Here is an 18,022-nt window from a genome sequence, read left to right on the forward strand (position 1 = left end):
ACTTCACTTCCCCTGCATCCCCCCACCTCCCCCCCTAATAAACTCCCGCCCAAACCCCCGCAATTTACAGTTTAATGTGCCGTGCGCCAGGTCTGTACTGGTGCACAATGCACCCTCTCCTGGGCGCACGGAGCACATTAGTAACTAGGGAAATACACTGCACTAGCAGCGTATTTCTTTAGTAAATGGCAAAACGGCTGCTACTCCTGCTTTTACTCCATGAGTCATGGAGTAAAGGCTTGGTAAATCAGCCCCAGAGTGTGAAGTCTGGGCATACAGCCAAGACAGATGATTGGCACACACCCACTCTCCTCATAGGTAACTCCCTCCCCAACACAAAACTCAGGCTGCTTTTATCTCGTGAGTCAGAGAATTTGTCAGAAGTTATCAGGCTGATAACAGAAGAACCGAGCAGGAGAAAGCCACCAGACAGGGCTTTAGAGAGAGATAAGAAAATACTGCAGGTATGTGTGCCCAGCTCAAATTTCATGAATCGGGTTTACATCCACTTTAAGTTGGCTGTACTGCTGCTGTAATTTCTGTTCCACCGCCGGTCACTGGATGTACAAGCTCCCTCTGTCTCAGCTCAATGGGAGGTCATACTTTGGCTTCCTCACCTTATGTTTACACTGCTGTTCACTACCAAAAATTAGATAATGAATATACATTAGTAAGAAAAAATTTGACATGTGCGGTTCGTTCCGAACTAATATTCAAACAAACACATTCGAATCGGGAAAAAAAAGAGTTTACAATTCGAACGATTAAAGAGGACGTAAACCCTCTGTTTTCCCTTATTTTTAAAAATACACCTGCAAGAGCAAGTCATAATGAGATAGTATGCTCAGCATACTAGCTCATTATGTGTCACTTACCTGAGATCGAAGCCCCAGAAGTCCGCCTCGGTCTTGTCCACTGCCGCCATGTCCCCTCGACTCTATTTCCTGTTATCGCCGCTCCGGCACTGTGATTGGCCGGAGCGGAGATGACGTCACTCCCGCTCAGTGGGCCTGCGCCTTTGTCTACGGCGCGCATGCGCCGTAGACAGCGTTGCCCGTTTCTGTGAAAATATTTTTTGCACCTACAGGTAAGCCTTAATCTAGGCTTACCTGTAGGTTCAAGTTACAAGAGTGGGTTTACAACCACTTTAAAAATGTATCGATTCAAACATTTAGAATAAAAAAAAATCTGTAAACTCAAAGAAAATGCAAAAAATTCAGAATATGAATTCCAAATCTGAATTCCAAATACAAATCCTGAATCCGAATTGAATGAATCACCCAAATTTAATGAAACAAAATAACTAGATTAACGAATTGAAATCAAAACATTTTTTAGTCATGCAAATGTCTAGAAAAAATAAGTATGATTATTCAAATGCTAAAAAGAAAAAAAAGAGTCTCATTGTGCTCATAAAATCCTGGAATAGGGATCCATGAAAGGACGGCTGGGCGGTGCGGCTATTGTTCTGGCGGGCGTCATATGACGTCCTCATCTTCCCATGCCACTAGGGGGCGCGCGCCCACCGCATCACTGGGGACCAGATGCGTGTGCCCGGTGGCCGCGATGTCCGCCGGGCACCAGCGATTGCCCAGTTACGAAGCAGGTTCTGTCAGAGGAGAGGAGACCGATGGTGTGTTCCTTGTACAGGGGAACACCGATCGGTCTCCTCCCCTTGTTAGTCCCCTCCCCCTACAGTTAGAATCACTCCCTAGGTAACATATTTAACCCCTTGATCGCCCCCTAGTGTTAACCCCTTCCCTGCCAATCACATTTATACAGTAATCGGTGCATTTTTATAGCACGGATCGCTGTATAAATGTATATGGTCCCAAAAACGTGTCAAAAGTGTCCGATGTGTCGTCGCAATGTCACGGTCATGATAAAAATCGCCGCCATTACTAGTAAAAAAAAATAATAATAATAAAACTGCTATAAATCAATTCCCTATTTTGTAGACGCTATAACTTTCGTGCAAACCAATCAATATACGCTAGTGCGATTTTTTTTTTTTACCAAAAATATGTAGAAGAATACATATCGGCCTAAACTGAGGAAAAAAGTTTGTTTAAAAAAAATTGGATATTTATTAAATCAAAAAATAAAAAATATTGTGTCTTTTTCAAACTTGTCACTCTTCTGTTTTTTATAGTGCAATAAATAAAAACCGCAAAGGTGATCAAATACCACCAAAATAAAGCTCTATTTGTGGGGAAAAAATATAAAAATTTAATTTGGGTACAGCATTGCATGACCGCGCCATTGTCATTCAAAATGTGACAGTGCTGAAAGCTGAAAATGGCTTGGGCAGGAAGGGGGTGAAAGTGCCAGGTATTGAGGTGCCCTGTACAAGCACTCTTACCTACCGGTAAGCCTAGATTAAGGCTTACCTGTAGGTGCAGGAAATATCTCCTAAACCTCCACGGTTTAGGAGATGATTACATTAGAGACGAGCGCTAATGTCTACGGCGCAGGCGCACTTTAGAAGAGGCGATCGTGACGTTTCTAAAGTAAGGCCATGCCGTGACTGGCGGCTGACACATGCATGCGCGGGAGTGATGTCGCACGACTCTGGCCAGTCACAGGGCCGGAGTTCGCGGGCCTGGAAGGAAGAGGGGTAAAGACTGGACACTTCCTGCAACAGAGGACATCGGTGATATTGCAGGCTTCGGTTTCAGGTAAGTGACACATAATTATGCTTTACCTTAGCAGGGAAATAAAGAGGAAGTTAAACCCATCCTCTTTAAGATATAACAGAGGGGCTCCAAGTCCAGTACTCCTATGGAGTCTTGGTTCCAGTGGGATGGATCAGGATGGATAACATCAATCAGCAGCCTTAGGCCCATTTCACACTGGGGCGGTGGGGGCGTCGGCGTTAGGGTGCCACTATTTTTAGCAGCGCTTTACCTTCGTTTTCGCCATAAGTGCCATCTTATCACGATCATCCCTCTAACCATCTATCCACCAGAGCACCCTTATCTTCTCTCTGTTTTGCACAGTTTTGTAACCCTTCGCTTACCCATATGTAAGTGTGCTTTTATGCTTTTAATAAATGATATATGCCCGTATTGATGTTTTTGCTGTGGTTACTTTTGTTTTCGACATGATTATTCAAATAGCAGATGAAATTTGGAGTTCTTTCCACGCTTCACCTGTAAAATTATAGTAAAAAAAGTCATAATTCTTTTGCCAGAAAAATTAACTCATAGTCATATGACCGTCATGCACAGACTTTCTTATAAAACGGTAAAATCAGCCTCTCCTGCATTGCAAAGTATTATGTGTTAGTTCCTCCTTAGAATGTATCAGTGTGGAACAGATTGCTAATAGTAGGATGCCACATACCACAATGATAATCTGCTTCATCTTCTAACATCACTGACTTAATGGTTAAATATCCTGTGTTCTTTGGGGTGTCTTTGGATCCAGAGAACCGATCAGGGACCCCGGCTCCTTGGTGTTTGCTGCTGTCACTGTTATACCTCAACAGATACCGGGGTCTGTCCCCTGTTTTCTGCTGATACCAGTACACACTGCGATCACCTATACTGAACCCAGTAACTGTACAAGACAATGTCATTGTGTTCCCAGGAGAGACGGATTGAGCGGCGGCTGGCTGGGTCACGGAGTACTGAGCAGCACAATCTGAAATACAGAAATAGATGTCAGTGAGGATCATGTAACATTTGTTTAAAATATCAGATTTATAATATAGTTTATACATTACTAAACCCCATTTCCCCTCTTACTTGTGCAGAATAATAGAGAGATGATGAAGAGGACAGACATGGTGCAGGTGGCTCAGCCAGAGATCTGTGGATTGTATTCTATCTCCCCTGTGTATTAAATACAGAGTGCAGACATCAATGTAAATGTGATCAGATCTGATTGGACAATGCAGGTTCCTCCTCTACTCCTTTCTGTATTATTAAGCATAAAACAACAGATATCATGTCATTTATTCCCATAGTCAGAGTTTATCACAGTTTACTTCATTGCACACAACTTTTAGTGTCCCAAGCAAAACCCCTCTGCTAGGATCATGTACACTGCTGCTGGCAAACGGACGTTTAGGAGCATTTGGGCATTTTCTTCTGCTGCCCCTGAACTCTCCTCTATGTTATATTATCAGTACATGTACACGGGTTGTTAATAGGCAGTTGAGGTTAAAATAATTTTTTGGAAAGGCAAACGCCTGTGTAAACTCGCATTTAGCCGCATTTCGTTTACAGGTGTTTTTCATTTTTGACAATTTGCAAAAATAAAATAAAGCTTCTAAACGCAAACGCGGTTAAACGTGCCATGTAAACACGACAACACAGATGTTTTTAAACGTTGGTTACTATCTGTCAAAATAAATTGTTCTGGAGAGGTTTTAAAATGTCCAGTGTACATTAAAGCGGAGCTCCACCCTAAAGTGGAACTCACGCTGATCGGAACCAGCCCCCCCTCCGGTGTCACATTTGACACCTTTCAGGGGGGAGGGGGGTGCATATACCTGTCTAAAGGCAGGTATTTGCACCCACTTCCGGCTACAACAGTCTCGGGCAGACTGTGGGCATGACGTCACCTCCCGCCACCCCTCGTTGTGTGCTGGGAACACTCGGCTCCAGGCCCGGACTGGGACAAAAAATAGGCCCGGGCATTTTAGACTGAGCAGCCAACTTTTCCAGAGAAACTGGGGGGGGGGGGGTCGTCGGTAGACATTTGTGGGGGTGGCTGGTGTGGGTCCGCCACCTGTAATGCGCAGGGACGCTATGATATAAAGGGGACTGCACTGTAAAGGGGCACTGCAATGATTACAGTGTCTCAATCCTATTATGGCCATACAATGCTAGTACTCTCTGTCTCCTATTGTGCCCACACTGCCCAGTGACACTGACCTGCTCTCTCTCCAGTGGTGCCGAGATCTCTGGTGGTGCTGGACATCATGGCTCTCTCTGGTGGTGTGGGTTCAGCGTGGCTCTCTCTCTGGTGGTGCTGGACAGTGTGGCTCTCTCTCTGGTGGTGTGGGTACAGCGTGGCTCCCTCTCTGGTGGTGTGGGTACAGCGTGGCTCTCTCTCTGGTGGTGTGGGTACAGCGTGGCTCTCTCTCTGGTGGTGCGGGTACAGCGTGGCTCTCTCTCTGGTGGTGCGGGTACAGCGTGGCTCTCTCTCTGGTGGTGCGGTTACAGCATGGCTCTCTCTCTGGTGGTGCGGGTACAGCGTGGTGGTGGGGCACTCTCTCTGGTGGTGTGGGTACAGCGTGGTGGTGGGGCACTCCCTCTGGTGGTGTGGGTACAGCGTGGGGGTGGCGCGCTCTCTGTGGTGGTGTGGATACAGCGTGGTGGTGGCGCTCTCTATCTGGTGCGGGTACAGCGTGGCAGTGGCGCTCTCTATCTGGTGGTGCTGGTACAGCGTGGTGGTGGCACTCTATCTCTGGTAGTGCGGGTACAGCGTGGTGGTGGCGCTCTCTCTCTGGTGGTGCTGGTACAGCGTGGTGGTGGCGCTCTATCTCTGGTAGTGTGTGTACAGCGTGGTGGTGGCACTCTCTCTCTGGTGGTGCGGGTACAGCATGGCGGTGGTGCTCTCTGTGGCGGTGCGGGTACAGCGTGGTGGTGGCGCTCTCTCTCTGGTGGTGCGGGTACAGCATGGCGGTGGCGCTCTCTGTGGCGGTGCGGGTACAGCGTGGTGGTGGCGGTCTCTATCTGGTGGTGCGGGTACAGCATGGCGGTGGCGCTCTCTATCTGGTGGTGCCGCTCTATCTCTAGTAGTGCGGGTACAGCGTGGTGGTGGGGCACTCTCTCTGTTGGTGTGGGTACAGCGTGGTGGTGGGGCACTCTCTCTGGTGGTGTGGGTACAGCGTGGTGGTGGGGCACTCTCTGGTGGTGTGGGTACAGTGTGGTGGTGGGGCACTCTCTCTGGTGGTGTGGGTACAGCGTGGTGGTGGGGCACTCTCTCTGGTGGTGTGGGTACAGCGTGGCTTTCTCTCTGACTTCCCCCAGTACAGTCCTCTCTTTTTTCCTTTAGTAGTCACTCAGCTTCTACTTGGGTTCCAGGTGCTCACTCTTTCCCCCAGCAGAGTGCATGCTGGGGGCTGAAGTCGGCTGTCTGTGGACAACAATGGGGCTTACAATCCAGTACTACATCACCCATGATGCACCTCTAGCCTCTTCTGATTGGCCCTCACTGAGGCCAATGGAGACTGCAGAAAGTCGGCGACGGCAACATGCTGAGCAGCCAAAAGATCGGAGCCGCGCTCTGCTGACAGGAGAAGGGGGGCGAGTGGGGGAGATACGCTGAGATCCCGCAGCTCGCATCCTCCTTGTCACAGCACGGCCGCTTGTGTTTAGTGGCGAACGGCACCTCCTCCCCATTGCGACCTCTTCTCCCAGCGGCTGCGGGGCATATGCACGAACCGGCGGCATAGGTTGCTATGGATCATGGATTAGTAGGCGGCCAGTGCCTCTGCTCCTCCCACCACCACCAGCGGCCGGCTCTGCATGTCCCCGCATGAAGCGCAGAACATCAGCGGCCGGCCCGGCATGTTGCAAACCGCGGCGACGGCGGCCGGGCCAGTCCTATGGCCAGTCCGGGCCTGCTCGGCTCCCAGTACACAGCAGGAGCCAATCGGCAGGCGCAGCGTGACTCGCGCATGCGCCGTAGGGAACCGGGCAGTGAAGCCGGAGTGCTTCACTTCCTGGTTCCCTCACCGAGGATGGCGGGGGGAGCAGCAGAGTGACGAGCGATCGCTCGTCCTCTGCTGCGGACGGCGCTGGACTCCAGGACAGGTAAGTGTCCTAATATTAAAAGTCAGCAGCTGCAGTATTTGGAGCTGCTGGCTTTTAATTTTGTTTTTTTCATGGCACATCCGCTTTAAGGTGTTACTTAACCCAGTAATATGAAAATAGTTCATATGCCCCCCCACAGTGCCCACAGCTTATAAATCTTCTTTTTACATAACAATTTTGCCACTATATACCTTTTTGGCTGATCTGTATACCACGACAGAGGCGTAACTAGAACCTTCAGTGCCCCGATGCAAGAAACCATGAAGGGCCCCCCTGACCCCCAGACAGGGCCCTTTCCTCAGGGCCCAGTTGCAAGTGGGTGGCTGCATATAAAGGAACAGATTTCTTAATTCCCCCTGGCTTCTCCTCCTCTCCCTCCTGCAGGCATTCAGCGGCAGTGTTTTTCAATCTTTTTTCATTCAGGGCACCCTTGAAGAATACCCTTAGGCCCCATACACACGAGAGGATTTATCCGCGGATACGGTCCAGCGGACCGTATCCGCGGATAAATCCTCTCGAAGGATTTGCGCGGATTTCCATGCGATGGAGTGTAGTCACCATCGAATCGACGCTGTCATATAAGGAATTCCACGCATGCGTCGAATCATTACGACGCATGCAGGGGATCCCTTCGGACGGATGGATCCGGTGAGTCTGTACAGACCAGCGGATCCATCCGTTGGGATGGATTCCAGCGGATAGATTTGATAGCATGTAATCAAATATTTATCCGCTGGAAATCCATCCCAGGGGATAAATATCCGCGGAAACAGATCCGCTGGAGTGTACAAACCATAGAATCTATCCGCTGAAACCCATTCGCTGGGATTTTTCAGCGGATGGATTCTATCGTGTGTATGGGGCCTTAGGGTAATGGGGATGCAGTGCAACCACCCTGCAACTGTGTGCATTGCATGCAGTTGCAGCATAGTGATGATGCATATAAGAGGTTAAAACAGGCGGTCAGGAGGCAACATATTGCCTCTTTACCGGTTGTCAAATGCCTCTGAAAAGCAATCTGAGCATGGATCGCTTTTCAGTGGAGCAGCATTTTTTTTGCTGGTACTATGAACAAGCAAAAAAAAAAAAAGAATACAAAATCGGTTCTGATTATACACATATAGAGGGTCAGGATTAAAAGTGCATACATAAAATGTGCATACATACATGTAAACACACACACACATACATGCACATATATAAACACACACACATATACTGTATATACACACACATATATATATATATATATATATATATAAAATTCTGAAATTCATCAAACAGAGCCACTGTGCCATCAAAAGCAGCCACTGTGCCGTCAAATGCAGCCACTGTGCCGTCAAACGCTGCCACTGTGCCCATCAAATGCTGCCACTGTGCCCATCAAAAGCTGCCCTTGTGCCCATCAAACGCAGCCACTGTGCCCATCAAACGCAGCCACTGTGCCCATCAAACGCAGCCACTGTGAACATTAAACACAGCCACTGTGATATCCAACACAGCCACTTTGCCATCAAACGCAGCCACTGTGCAATCAAACACATACATGCACACACATACATACACATGTGCACACTAACATACATACATATGCACATACACACACATGCACACACACACATGCATATATACATGCACATATACACATGCATGCACATACACACACATACATATAAACAATATACACACATACAGTAGATAGATAGTCTTATAAAAAAAACGTCAGACCTTTACTTTACCTCTTCCTGCCGGGTACTGCACTGTAGGGGAGATAAAAAGCACAGAACACACTGCTTTCACTTTAGGTCTAATCAGTGCGACCAGCTCCCTGCACAGTGCCAAGTACAGTTCGGCTGAGGATCGGGGGTGCTGCTCCTTGTATCAAAGTATACAGGGCCCCCTGCAGCCAGGGGCCCAGTCGCCATGGCGACCTCAGCGACCCCTATACTTCCGCCACTGTACCACGGTCAGTGATAAACTGCACAGTTTCTCCAGTGCTGAGTGTTGAGGAAAGAGGAGATTTCCACTTCAGCCTATAAAACATGCCCACATGTGTGATGCTAATATCATGTGACCTGGTTAGCTCTGAGAAAAAAGAAACTGTTCTCTCCAGCATAAAAGACACAACTGAGCATGTGCAAGTTGGCTACACTGCCTGTGTTAGCTGGCCTTCCCCAGATAGACAGTGCAGGAGGGGAAGGATCTATAAATACAGAATAAAACAGCCTTTTTACACAATGCAGAGGATTAACCCTTTAAGTTCCACAGTGAGTATAACAAAGATACTATGTTGCATACATTTTTCCCCGGGAACAGCCCAGTGAGAGTGGTCTTCCCGCTGGGCATGCTGAGAAAGGGTACTTAAGGGGAAGACGCCATTTTCAGCCACGGAGCCATGTTGGCCCAAGGCTGCAATCCTGCTGGGTAGGCAGGGCCGATCCTGGGGTCACAGGCGCCTTTGTGCAGAAATATTTCTGGCGCCCCCACAAAGGGGGCGTGGTCATCTTACCAACTCCTCCCCTTTAAAAATGTTTCTATGGCAATGACTCAAACACAGAGATGCTCCCCTAAGAAGTCTTTGTTACCCTGGGATCCTCCCATGATCTTTTAACAATAAAGACAATACTGGAAGAGCGTACACTAATGAGACCTGGAGGGGAACCTCTCTGATACTGTTAGGAAGTGCCCCAGACATAGTACAGGAGATGGTCAGAGACTGTAGACATGATACATGAGATGGTCAGAGACTGCAATCATAGTACAGGAGATGGTCAGAGAGTGTAGACATGATACAAGAGATGGTCAGAGACTGCAATCATAGTACAGGAGATGGTCAGAGAGTGTAGACATGATACAAGAGATGGTCAGAGACTGCAATCATAGTACAGGAGACAGTCAGAGACTGCAGATATGATACAGGAGACAGTCAGAGTCTGCAGATATGATACAGGAGATGGTCAGAGACTGCAGACATACTACAGGAGACGGTCAGGGACTGGAGAAATAATACAGGAGACAGTCAGAGACTGCAGATATAATACAGGAGATGGTCAGAGACTGCAGTTCCTATTGACATAAGTAGATAATGGCCGATCGGCTCTCACCTGACCCAGCGATACAGCAACAACGGTTCCTCTGATCAGGAGTCAGCTCACTCTGAAATGCCCATGGATACTCCGCTGGGTAGAGCCCAGATCTGTATTCTGTCAATGACTCCATTCCTTTCTCCGCCAGGGATGGCACCAGGCTGTGTGGCTTTCCCTCTGGTGGCGCACAGCAGTGGGGTTCTCTCTCTGATGGTGTTCTCTCAGCACTGTCCTCTCCCTCTGGAGTCCTGGGTGCACTACCCTGAAAGCTTTCCTGGGGTCCTGGCTCTCTCTCTCCCATTCAGCTGAACATGCTGTGTGGGCTGCAGTTTCTTTGTTACAGTGGGGCTGCCAGTCCTCGAACTACAAGTCCCACAATCCTCTTCTCTGCTCCCTTTTCTATTCTATTTCTTCCCTGGCCAATATGAAGGCAGGGAAAAAAACATAAAGGGTGTGCTGGCAAGCGCCGCTAACTAGTACAGCATTGCGCGCGAAGAGAAGGAGGAGAGGGAGTGGGAGGAGGAATGAAGAGCCCGCAGCTGCAGTGGCGTCACTAGGGTTGTTGTCACCCGGTGAGGTAAAACATGGTGTCACCCTATTAGTACGGACTCCCCCAGGACAAACCTCCCATTAGTACAGATCCCCCCCCCCCAGGACAAACCCACCCTCCATTAGTACAGACACCCCCAGAACAAACCCTTATCTTCATTAGTGCAGACCCACCAGGACAACCCCCCCCCCATTAATACAGACCCCCCCAGGACCATTAATACAGGCCCCCCAGGACAAACCCCCCCATTAGTACAGACTCCTCCCAGGACAAACCCCCCTCTCCATTAATACAGACATACCCAGGACAAACTCACCTCTCCATTAGTACAGACCCCCCAGGACAGTCCCCCATTAGTACAGACTCCCCCAGGACAAACCCCCCCATTAGTACAGACTCCCCCCCAGGACAAACCCCCCTCCATTAGTACAGACTCCCCCCAGGACAAACCCCCCTCCATTAGTACAGACCTCCCTCAGGACAAACCACCCCCCCAGTAGTACAGACCGCCCCCCCGGACAACCCCCCTCCATTAGTACAGACCCCCAGAACAAACCACCCCCTTCATTAGTACAGACCCAACCAGGACAAACCCCCCATTAGAACAGACCCCAGAACAAACCCCCCCATTAGTGCAGACCCCCCAGAACAAACCCCCCCATTAGTACAGACCCCCCAGGACAAACCCCCCCCATTAGTACCGACCCCCCAGTATAAACACCCCATTAGTGCATACCCCAGGAAAAGCCCCCCCATTAGTACAGACTCCCCCCAGGACAAACCACCCCATTAGTACCGACCCCCCAGGATAAACCCCCCATTAGTGCATACCCCCAGGATAAGCCCCCCCCATTATTACAGCCCCCCACATTAGTACAGACTCCCCCCAGGACAAACCACCCCATTAGTGCAGACCCCCCCAGGACAAACCCCCCCCCCCATTAGTACAGACCCCCAGGACAAACCCCTCCATTAGTACAAACTCCCCCTATTAGTACAGACCCCCCAGGACAACCCCCCCATTAGTGCAGACCCCCGGGACAACCCCCCCATTAGTACAGACTCCCCCCAGGAAAAAACCCCGTCCCCTACATTACTACAGACCCCCCAGGACAAACCCCCCCTCCTCCCTCCATTACAGTACAGTACATAACAACACCCGGGCGGCAGCTGCAGAGGAGGAGACAGTCAGTGTGCAGCCGCGCCGCCCGGGTGGATCACAGATCGCCGCAGACAGGAGTTTGTTTATGACACAGAGGCGCCGCGCAGAATATGTGTCAGGCATGGACCGCCCCCTCAGCGACGTCAGCGTCTCTCCACACAGAGACAGCCGCTCCGATCTCCGGATTCTTCACTCCCCTCCTCTCCAGCAGGAGGCGGAAGGGGGGGCAGCCATGTATAGGACAAACACATAGCGGCGGCGGTGGCAGCGGGGAGAGCCGCCGCTCTACACTAACAAGGAGAGGAGAATAATTGAGGGGAGCGCTCTGGCGCTTCAGCGCCCCCACCTCTGTGGTGCCTGGGGCAATTTTACACTTTATAAAAGCAGCCCTAATTTTACACCTGTCGTGTAAATATGTCAGCTACAGCAACACCATTAAGGAAGAGCTGAGCACACACACTTGCTGGACTACAATCTGTCTGCCAACATGCCAGGGCCATCCATGATCATAACTGCACTAGTGACTTTAGACGCGCTAAGAAGGAGGAGGGAACGGAGGAGGAGGAGGAGGGCACAGGAGAGGGTTTACCGCAGACTCCTAGATGTGTTTGGCATGACTGCTTCTGAGGTGTATGGCACCTTCAGATTCAACCATGAAGCCATCATGGAATTAACCACAATCCTGCAGGATGATCTCACCAGCCCAACACAACGCTCACATGCAGTGCAGCCACTGATCAAGGTAATGGCAACATTACCTTGCCACTGGCTCTTTTCAGCGCACAAGTGGAGGTGTGGCTGGGATGGCACAATCCTCCATTAGCAGATGTGTGCACCAGGTTGTCCCTGCAATCCTGAGACGCATGGCCAATCAATTCATCAAACCCTCCCAGGAGGTCCAGCGAATGGACACAATGACTGATTTTTTCCAAATTGCTGGATTCCCACGCACCATCGGGGCCATTGATTGCACCTATGTGGCACTACAACCCCCCCCCCATGAGACAGAGCACATGTACCGAAATAGGAAGCATTGGCATTCAATCAATGTTCAGGTGATAGTGGATGCCAAATGCCTCATATGGCACGTCTGTGCCAAATTCCCAGGATCCAGCCATGACAGCTATATATTCCGTCACAGCAACATCTCCAGAGAATTGGAACAGACGTGTATGGGGACAGCTGGCTGGTTGGTGAGTGACATGGGTGTCAGGTATGACTGTCCCCCCCCATGACATCACGATGGGCACATGCATGACTAACATCCTCCTGTCTTTTCCCTTCCAGGTGACTCTGCATATGCACTGGGACCCCATATTATGACTCCATACTGGAACCCCCAAACCCCAGGAGAGGAAAGATACAATGCTGCACACATAAGTACCCGTGGAGTGGTGGAACGCACATTTGGCCTCCTGAAGTCACGTTTCCGATGCCTGGATAAGTCTGGGGGTACCCTGTTGTATTCCCCAGACTTTGTGTGCCAGATCATCGGTGCATGTTGTATTCTGCACAATTTCGCAGTGAGAAGGGGCCTGGAGATTGACATATGTGATAACCTGACCCCTGAACCAGACAATCCCCCCCAACCAACTCTACCCGGTCTGCTGAGGGCACAGCAGCCAGGAGACGCCTCGCAGAAGGCATCTTTGCACAGTAAACGCACATTAAACATGTCACAATGAGAATGTATCTTTGCACAGTAAACGCACACATTAATTATGTCACAATGAGAATGCATGAATGCACACCACTGTGGTCCCTAGCACAGACACATCACATGCACATCGAATTGGATTAGATCCAAGTACCCCCCCCCCCAATGGTACTTGGGAGCAGTAACGCCCCGCCACGGCTCCAATTATGTCACTGTGCATTCATACACCATTCAGAGACCTGGGATCACTTCTCCCTGGTCCTGGGGATCCCTTCTCCACCAAAACTGAGGGTGACACCCTTATTTAATCAGGAATGCCACCCCCCCCACATTCACACATCATTCACACACATAAACCAAATCATAAGTACAGTATACCAAACAAAATCATAAAAATAAAAAACAAAAGTACCCCTGCAAAATTAATAGCGGCGGCGTTTGCTACGCCTGGGCCGCCCATGGGCACGGCCACGGCCAACCAGAGGATCTTAATGGGGGGGGGGGTGTGAGCAGGGAGGGAGTATCTTCCCTGGTGACTGTCCTCCTGCTGGCCTTCCCTCCAAGGCCACTGCTATCCTTGTGAGACAGAGAGTGAGGGCAGCCGTATTGGCCTGGCCAGTCCTGGTATTGTCCTGCACAGCCTGGGTCAGGGCAGTCACCTCCTGGGCCACGCCTGTTGTGGCGGTCTTCAGGTCCCACAAGCATGTGATGACCGCCAATGAGTTTGTGGCCCCATCACTGATTGACTCCTTCATTGCACCCAGGCTGTGCTCCATCTGGGTCAGAGTCTCTTTTATCTGACCCAAATGGCGGGTCTGCCGGACATTGTCCCTCTGCAGACTGCCCGGCAGACGCTCGGCCACCCCCCTGGTCTCCTGAGTCGCCATCCTGCCTGCCGCTGAGGCTAGTGGCCCTGGAGGAGGGGAGAGAGTGACCCTTGTGGGTTGAGGCCTGTTGAGGGAGGAGTGGGAGGGGCTACCCCTGGTGGTGGCTTGACTGCTGCCAGCCTCAGGGGTAGCCTCAGGGTTAGCCTCAAGGGTAAACAAATCTGAGGCCAAAAGGACTTCCCTGCCAATCTGCAGATCTTCTTCCTCCACTCCCTCATCCTCCTCCCCCTCAACCTCCTCATGAGGGGAGGTTTGGCCACTCCCCTCCCCTGGGGAATCCTGCCCTTCTTGGGACTCATCAGCAGCCTCTTGTCCTTGGGGTGGTGCAGCAGCCTGGTGGGCCAGCAACCTCCTGGCCTGATGGGCCTGCAATCTCCTGGTCATCTGTGGAGGACACAAAACAATCACAGGTTTGAGGATCCACACACTTGGCACATCTTCCCTTCCCCCACCCACACATGCTAATCACCAGATAGAAAAAACAAAAACTTACCTGGCCTCACAGGAACATCAGATTGATATCCACGCAGGCCCACCACCTGCTCTGGCTGGAAACACCGGGCCACTGCTCATTTCTCCTCACTCAGCCGGATGGGGCAGGCTGGGCCTCCTCCAGTGCCCGTGGTATGGGCATTTATTTGGGCCACCTTGTTACGGACCAGGCTCTTTAGATCGTTAATCTTCTTTTGGATGCCAGCGGGGGTCCTCGTCTCCCCCCACGCCGCATTTATCTGATCCGTAATCTTTTTTATTATCACCTTCCTTTGGGCCGGGGAGGTGTTCCGGCTATCAGGGCCATGTAAATAGCGCCCATATAGGACGATGGCCCGAGCAAGAATTTGCTTCTCTACCTGAGAAAAATTGAGCTTCCTGCGCTTGGGTGCCATCACAGACACCACTCAGCAACAAGAATAAACTCACAGGACAAATAAACAAAAATACACACACAACAAACAAACAAAAAAACTCACAGAAGAAACACACAAAAAGCAAAACACACAAGCAGACAGCTACTACAAATTCAAAAACAAACACGCAAAAAACAAACACAAAATACACTCAGAAAAAAACAAACACAAAATACACTCAGAAAAAAACAAACACAAAATACACTTAGCAGAAACAAACACCAACTACAATCTAATACTCCTCCAAAACTTTTCAATCACACACAACTCACCAACAAACACCGACAAACGATCAGAGCAGAAGCAACTTGCTCTAGGAAGGGGAACATAGGGATATACTTTTGCAAGGGAAGTGTGTTTGTGTGGGGCTTTTTATACACAGGGCGATCCTCAAACTAAGTACGCTTGGCCTTTTACCTATCTCACTGATTGCGCCAAGCCAAGTTCTGCACATGCCCAGTGAGCAGCAGATTCGTGCGCGCATGCGCAGTACGGCCGGCCCTTCATTTGCATGGGGTCACGGCTCATTACAATGAAGCACGCCCACTTCCTTCCCACTTGCAATAACTCCGCCTTACGCCTCGGGATTTAAGTTGCGCTTGCGCAATTTTATGCGCAAATGCGCTGTGGATAAGGCATTTACGACACCAAATTAGGGCGCCGTAACTTAAATGACATAAGTTTTGACTAACTTAATTTGCGCCGCTGTTTGTGGATCAGGCCCTTAATATGTACCGAAAACCACTTTAATTCAAGAATTAAAAGGCACAGTTTTTTAAACCTAGTAATTGTTTGGTATGTACAAATGTTCTACTTCAAGAGACCATGGAATTATCTTTAAACACCTGTTCATTCATGTCTTGAGATGCTACCTTGTTACTGCTCCAGATTTAGGTGTCCGTTTATGAAGCAGTGAAGAGCGGTGATCCCAGGGATCACCAGTGATCACAGCCCATAAACAGTTTATGAAACAGTGATAATCGGGGGGAGAAGTGTTTGAACTTGTTCTCCTGCAGATTATCTCTACACACAGTGAAGTCTCATAGACTGACACAGAAACGGCCAGTTTATGAAGCTGTGATCTGAGCTCTTCACTGGTGATCTGTGTCAGAATTCACACTCCCCGATTCACCATCTCAGAGCTGGTGAAGCGGGGAGTGAAGAGGGAATCCCAGGGGTTCTGAGGAGGAAGGAGGAAGATTTTTAACTTCCTTCAGCCCTGGTTCACACTGGGTACGATTTGGAACGATTTGAGATGCGATTTGACATGTCAAATCGCATCTCAAATCCGCGGCAATTGTCGGCAATGGCACTGTCCTAATCAGTGCGACGCCGCATCTGCGATTTCAAAAAGTAGTTCCTGTACTACTTTTTGCGATTTCAGGCCGCGATTTACATTAAATTGCGGGCAAAATCGCGGCCGCGAAATTGCGGTAAAATCGCGCATTTTACCGCGATTTTGAATTCGCAGCAGTGTGAACCTAGGCTAAACCTGTGTGAAGTTGGCACCCCATGTTTGTAAAATCTGAATAAAAATATTCCATTCGTTTGTGCTGGTTTGTGCCGCTAAAACGAGCATTTGTGTCGGTTTGGTTTCTGAGATATTAAACATTCAATTTAATGCAAGCCCCGCCCACTTTGCACCCCATGTTGCTGAATTTTTTTAAAAACGGCGCCATTCGTTTGTGCCGCGTTTGTGCTGGTTTGTGCCGCAAAAAGAAACGTTTGTGCCGCTTTGGTTCCGGAGATATTGAGCGGCACAAACGTTTCTTTTTGCGGCACAAACCATCACAAACGCGGCACAAACGAATGGCGCCATTTTTTTAAAAATTCAGCAACATGGGGTGCAAAGTGGGCGGGGTTACAGAAAATATAACGCTCAATATCTCCGGAACCTAAACGGCACAAACGTTTCTTTTTGCGGCACAAACCAGCACAAACGCGGCACAAACGAATGGCGCAGTTTTTTTTAAATTCAGCAACATGGGGTGCAAAGTGGGCGGGGCTTGCATTAAATTGAATGTTTAATATCTCAGAAACCAAACCTGCACAAACGCTCGTTTTAGCGGCACAAACCAGCACAAACGCGGCACAAACTAATGGTATATTTTTATTCAGATTTTACAAACATGGGGTGCCAACTTCACACAGGTCTTCCTTCAACCTCGTTCAGACCCCCCAACACTGTAACCATGTCCCCCTGTAATTTTGATGTGTATACATATATATACATAAATATATATAATGTATACATGTACATATATATAATGTGTGTGTATATACATGTATATACAATGTGTGTGTATATACATATATATATTATGCAGGGGGACTCGTTATTTTAATTACATTAACCACGTGTCTTTCAGTGAACTGAGCGGTGATAATTTATCACTGCTCAATAAACTGACATCTTACATATAACAAAATACTTAATAAACACAATACGAAAGAAAAACGTAAAAAAATGTTATATAGAAGAATATCTAAAGTATGTCCTGCTATTGGAAAATGACCCAGTCCTGTGCAATTGTATAACTTCCCCCTTAGAATGTATCAGTGTGCAACGTGCTGTCAATCGACAAACAGCAATAATAATTTGCTTCATCTTCTAACATCACTGACTTAATGGTTAAATATCCTGTGTTCTTTGGGGTGTCTTTGGATCCAGAGAACCGATCAGGGACCCCGGCTCCTTGGTGTTTGCTGCTGTCACTGTAATACCCCAACAGATGCCGGGGTTTTTCCCCTGTTTTCTGCTGATACCAGTGCACACTGCGATCACCTATACTGAACCCAGTAAGTGTACAGGGTAATGTCATTGTGTTCCCAGGAGAGACGGATTGAGCGGCTGGTTGGGTTACAGAATACTGAGCAGCACAATCTGAAATACAGAAATAAATTCATATAAAAAGTACAGCAGGAATCACTTGTAATATGTACATTAAACTCCCTCTTTCTCCTATAGCTGGTCTCCAGCTTAGACATTAATAACCCATTTC

General features: G+C 49.0%; 3 gene segments (V, D, J or C); all 3 read right to left on the reverse strand.

Moving 5' to 3' along the window:
• Positions 1-18,022, reverse strand: part of LOC120936501 — a 339,157-nt gene that overhangs the window by 57,119 nt on the left and 264,016 nt on the right.
• Positions 1-18,022, reverse strand: part of LOC120936375 — a 167,481-nt gene that overhangs the window by 51,913 nt on the left and 97,546 nt on the right.
• Positions 1-18,022, reverse strand: part of LOC120936462 — a 66,050-nt gene that overhangs the window by 36,922 nt on the left and 11,106 nt on the right. Inside the window, 2 exon segments of the V gene segment in view lie at positions 3,318-3,366; positions 17,629-17,726. Of these exon segments, the coding sequence occupies positions 3,318-3,366; positions 17,629-17,726 (147 nt within the window).

Source organism: Rana temporaria, chromosome 1, assembly GCF_905171775.1.
Source record: "Rana temporaria chromosome 1, aRanTem1.1, whole genome shotgun sequence".
NCBI lineage: Eukaryota > Metazoa > Chordata > Amphibia > Anura > Ranidae > Rana > Rana temporaria.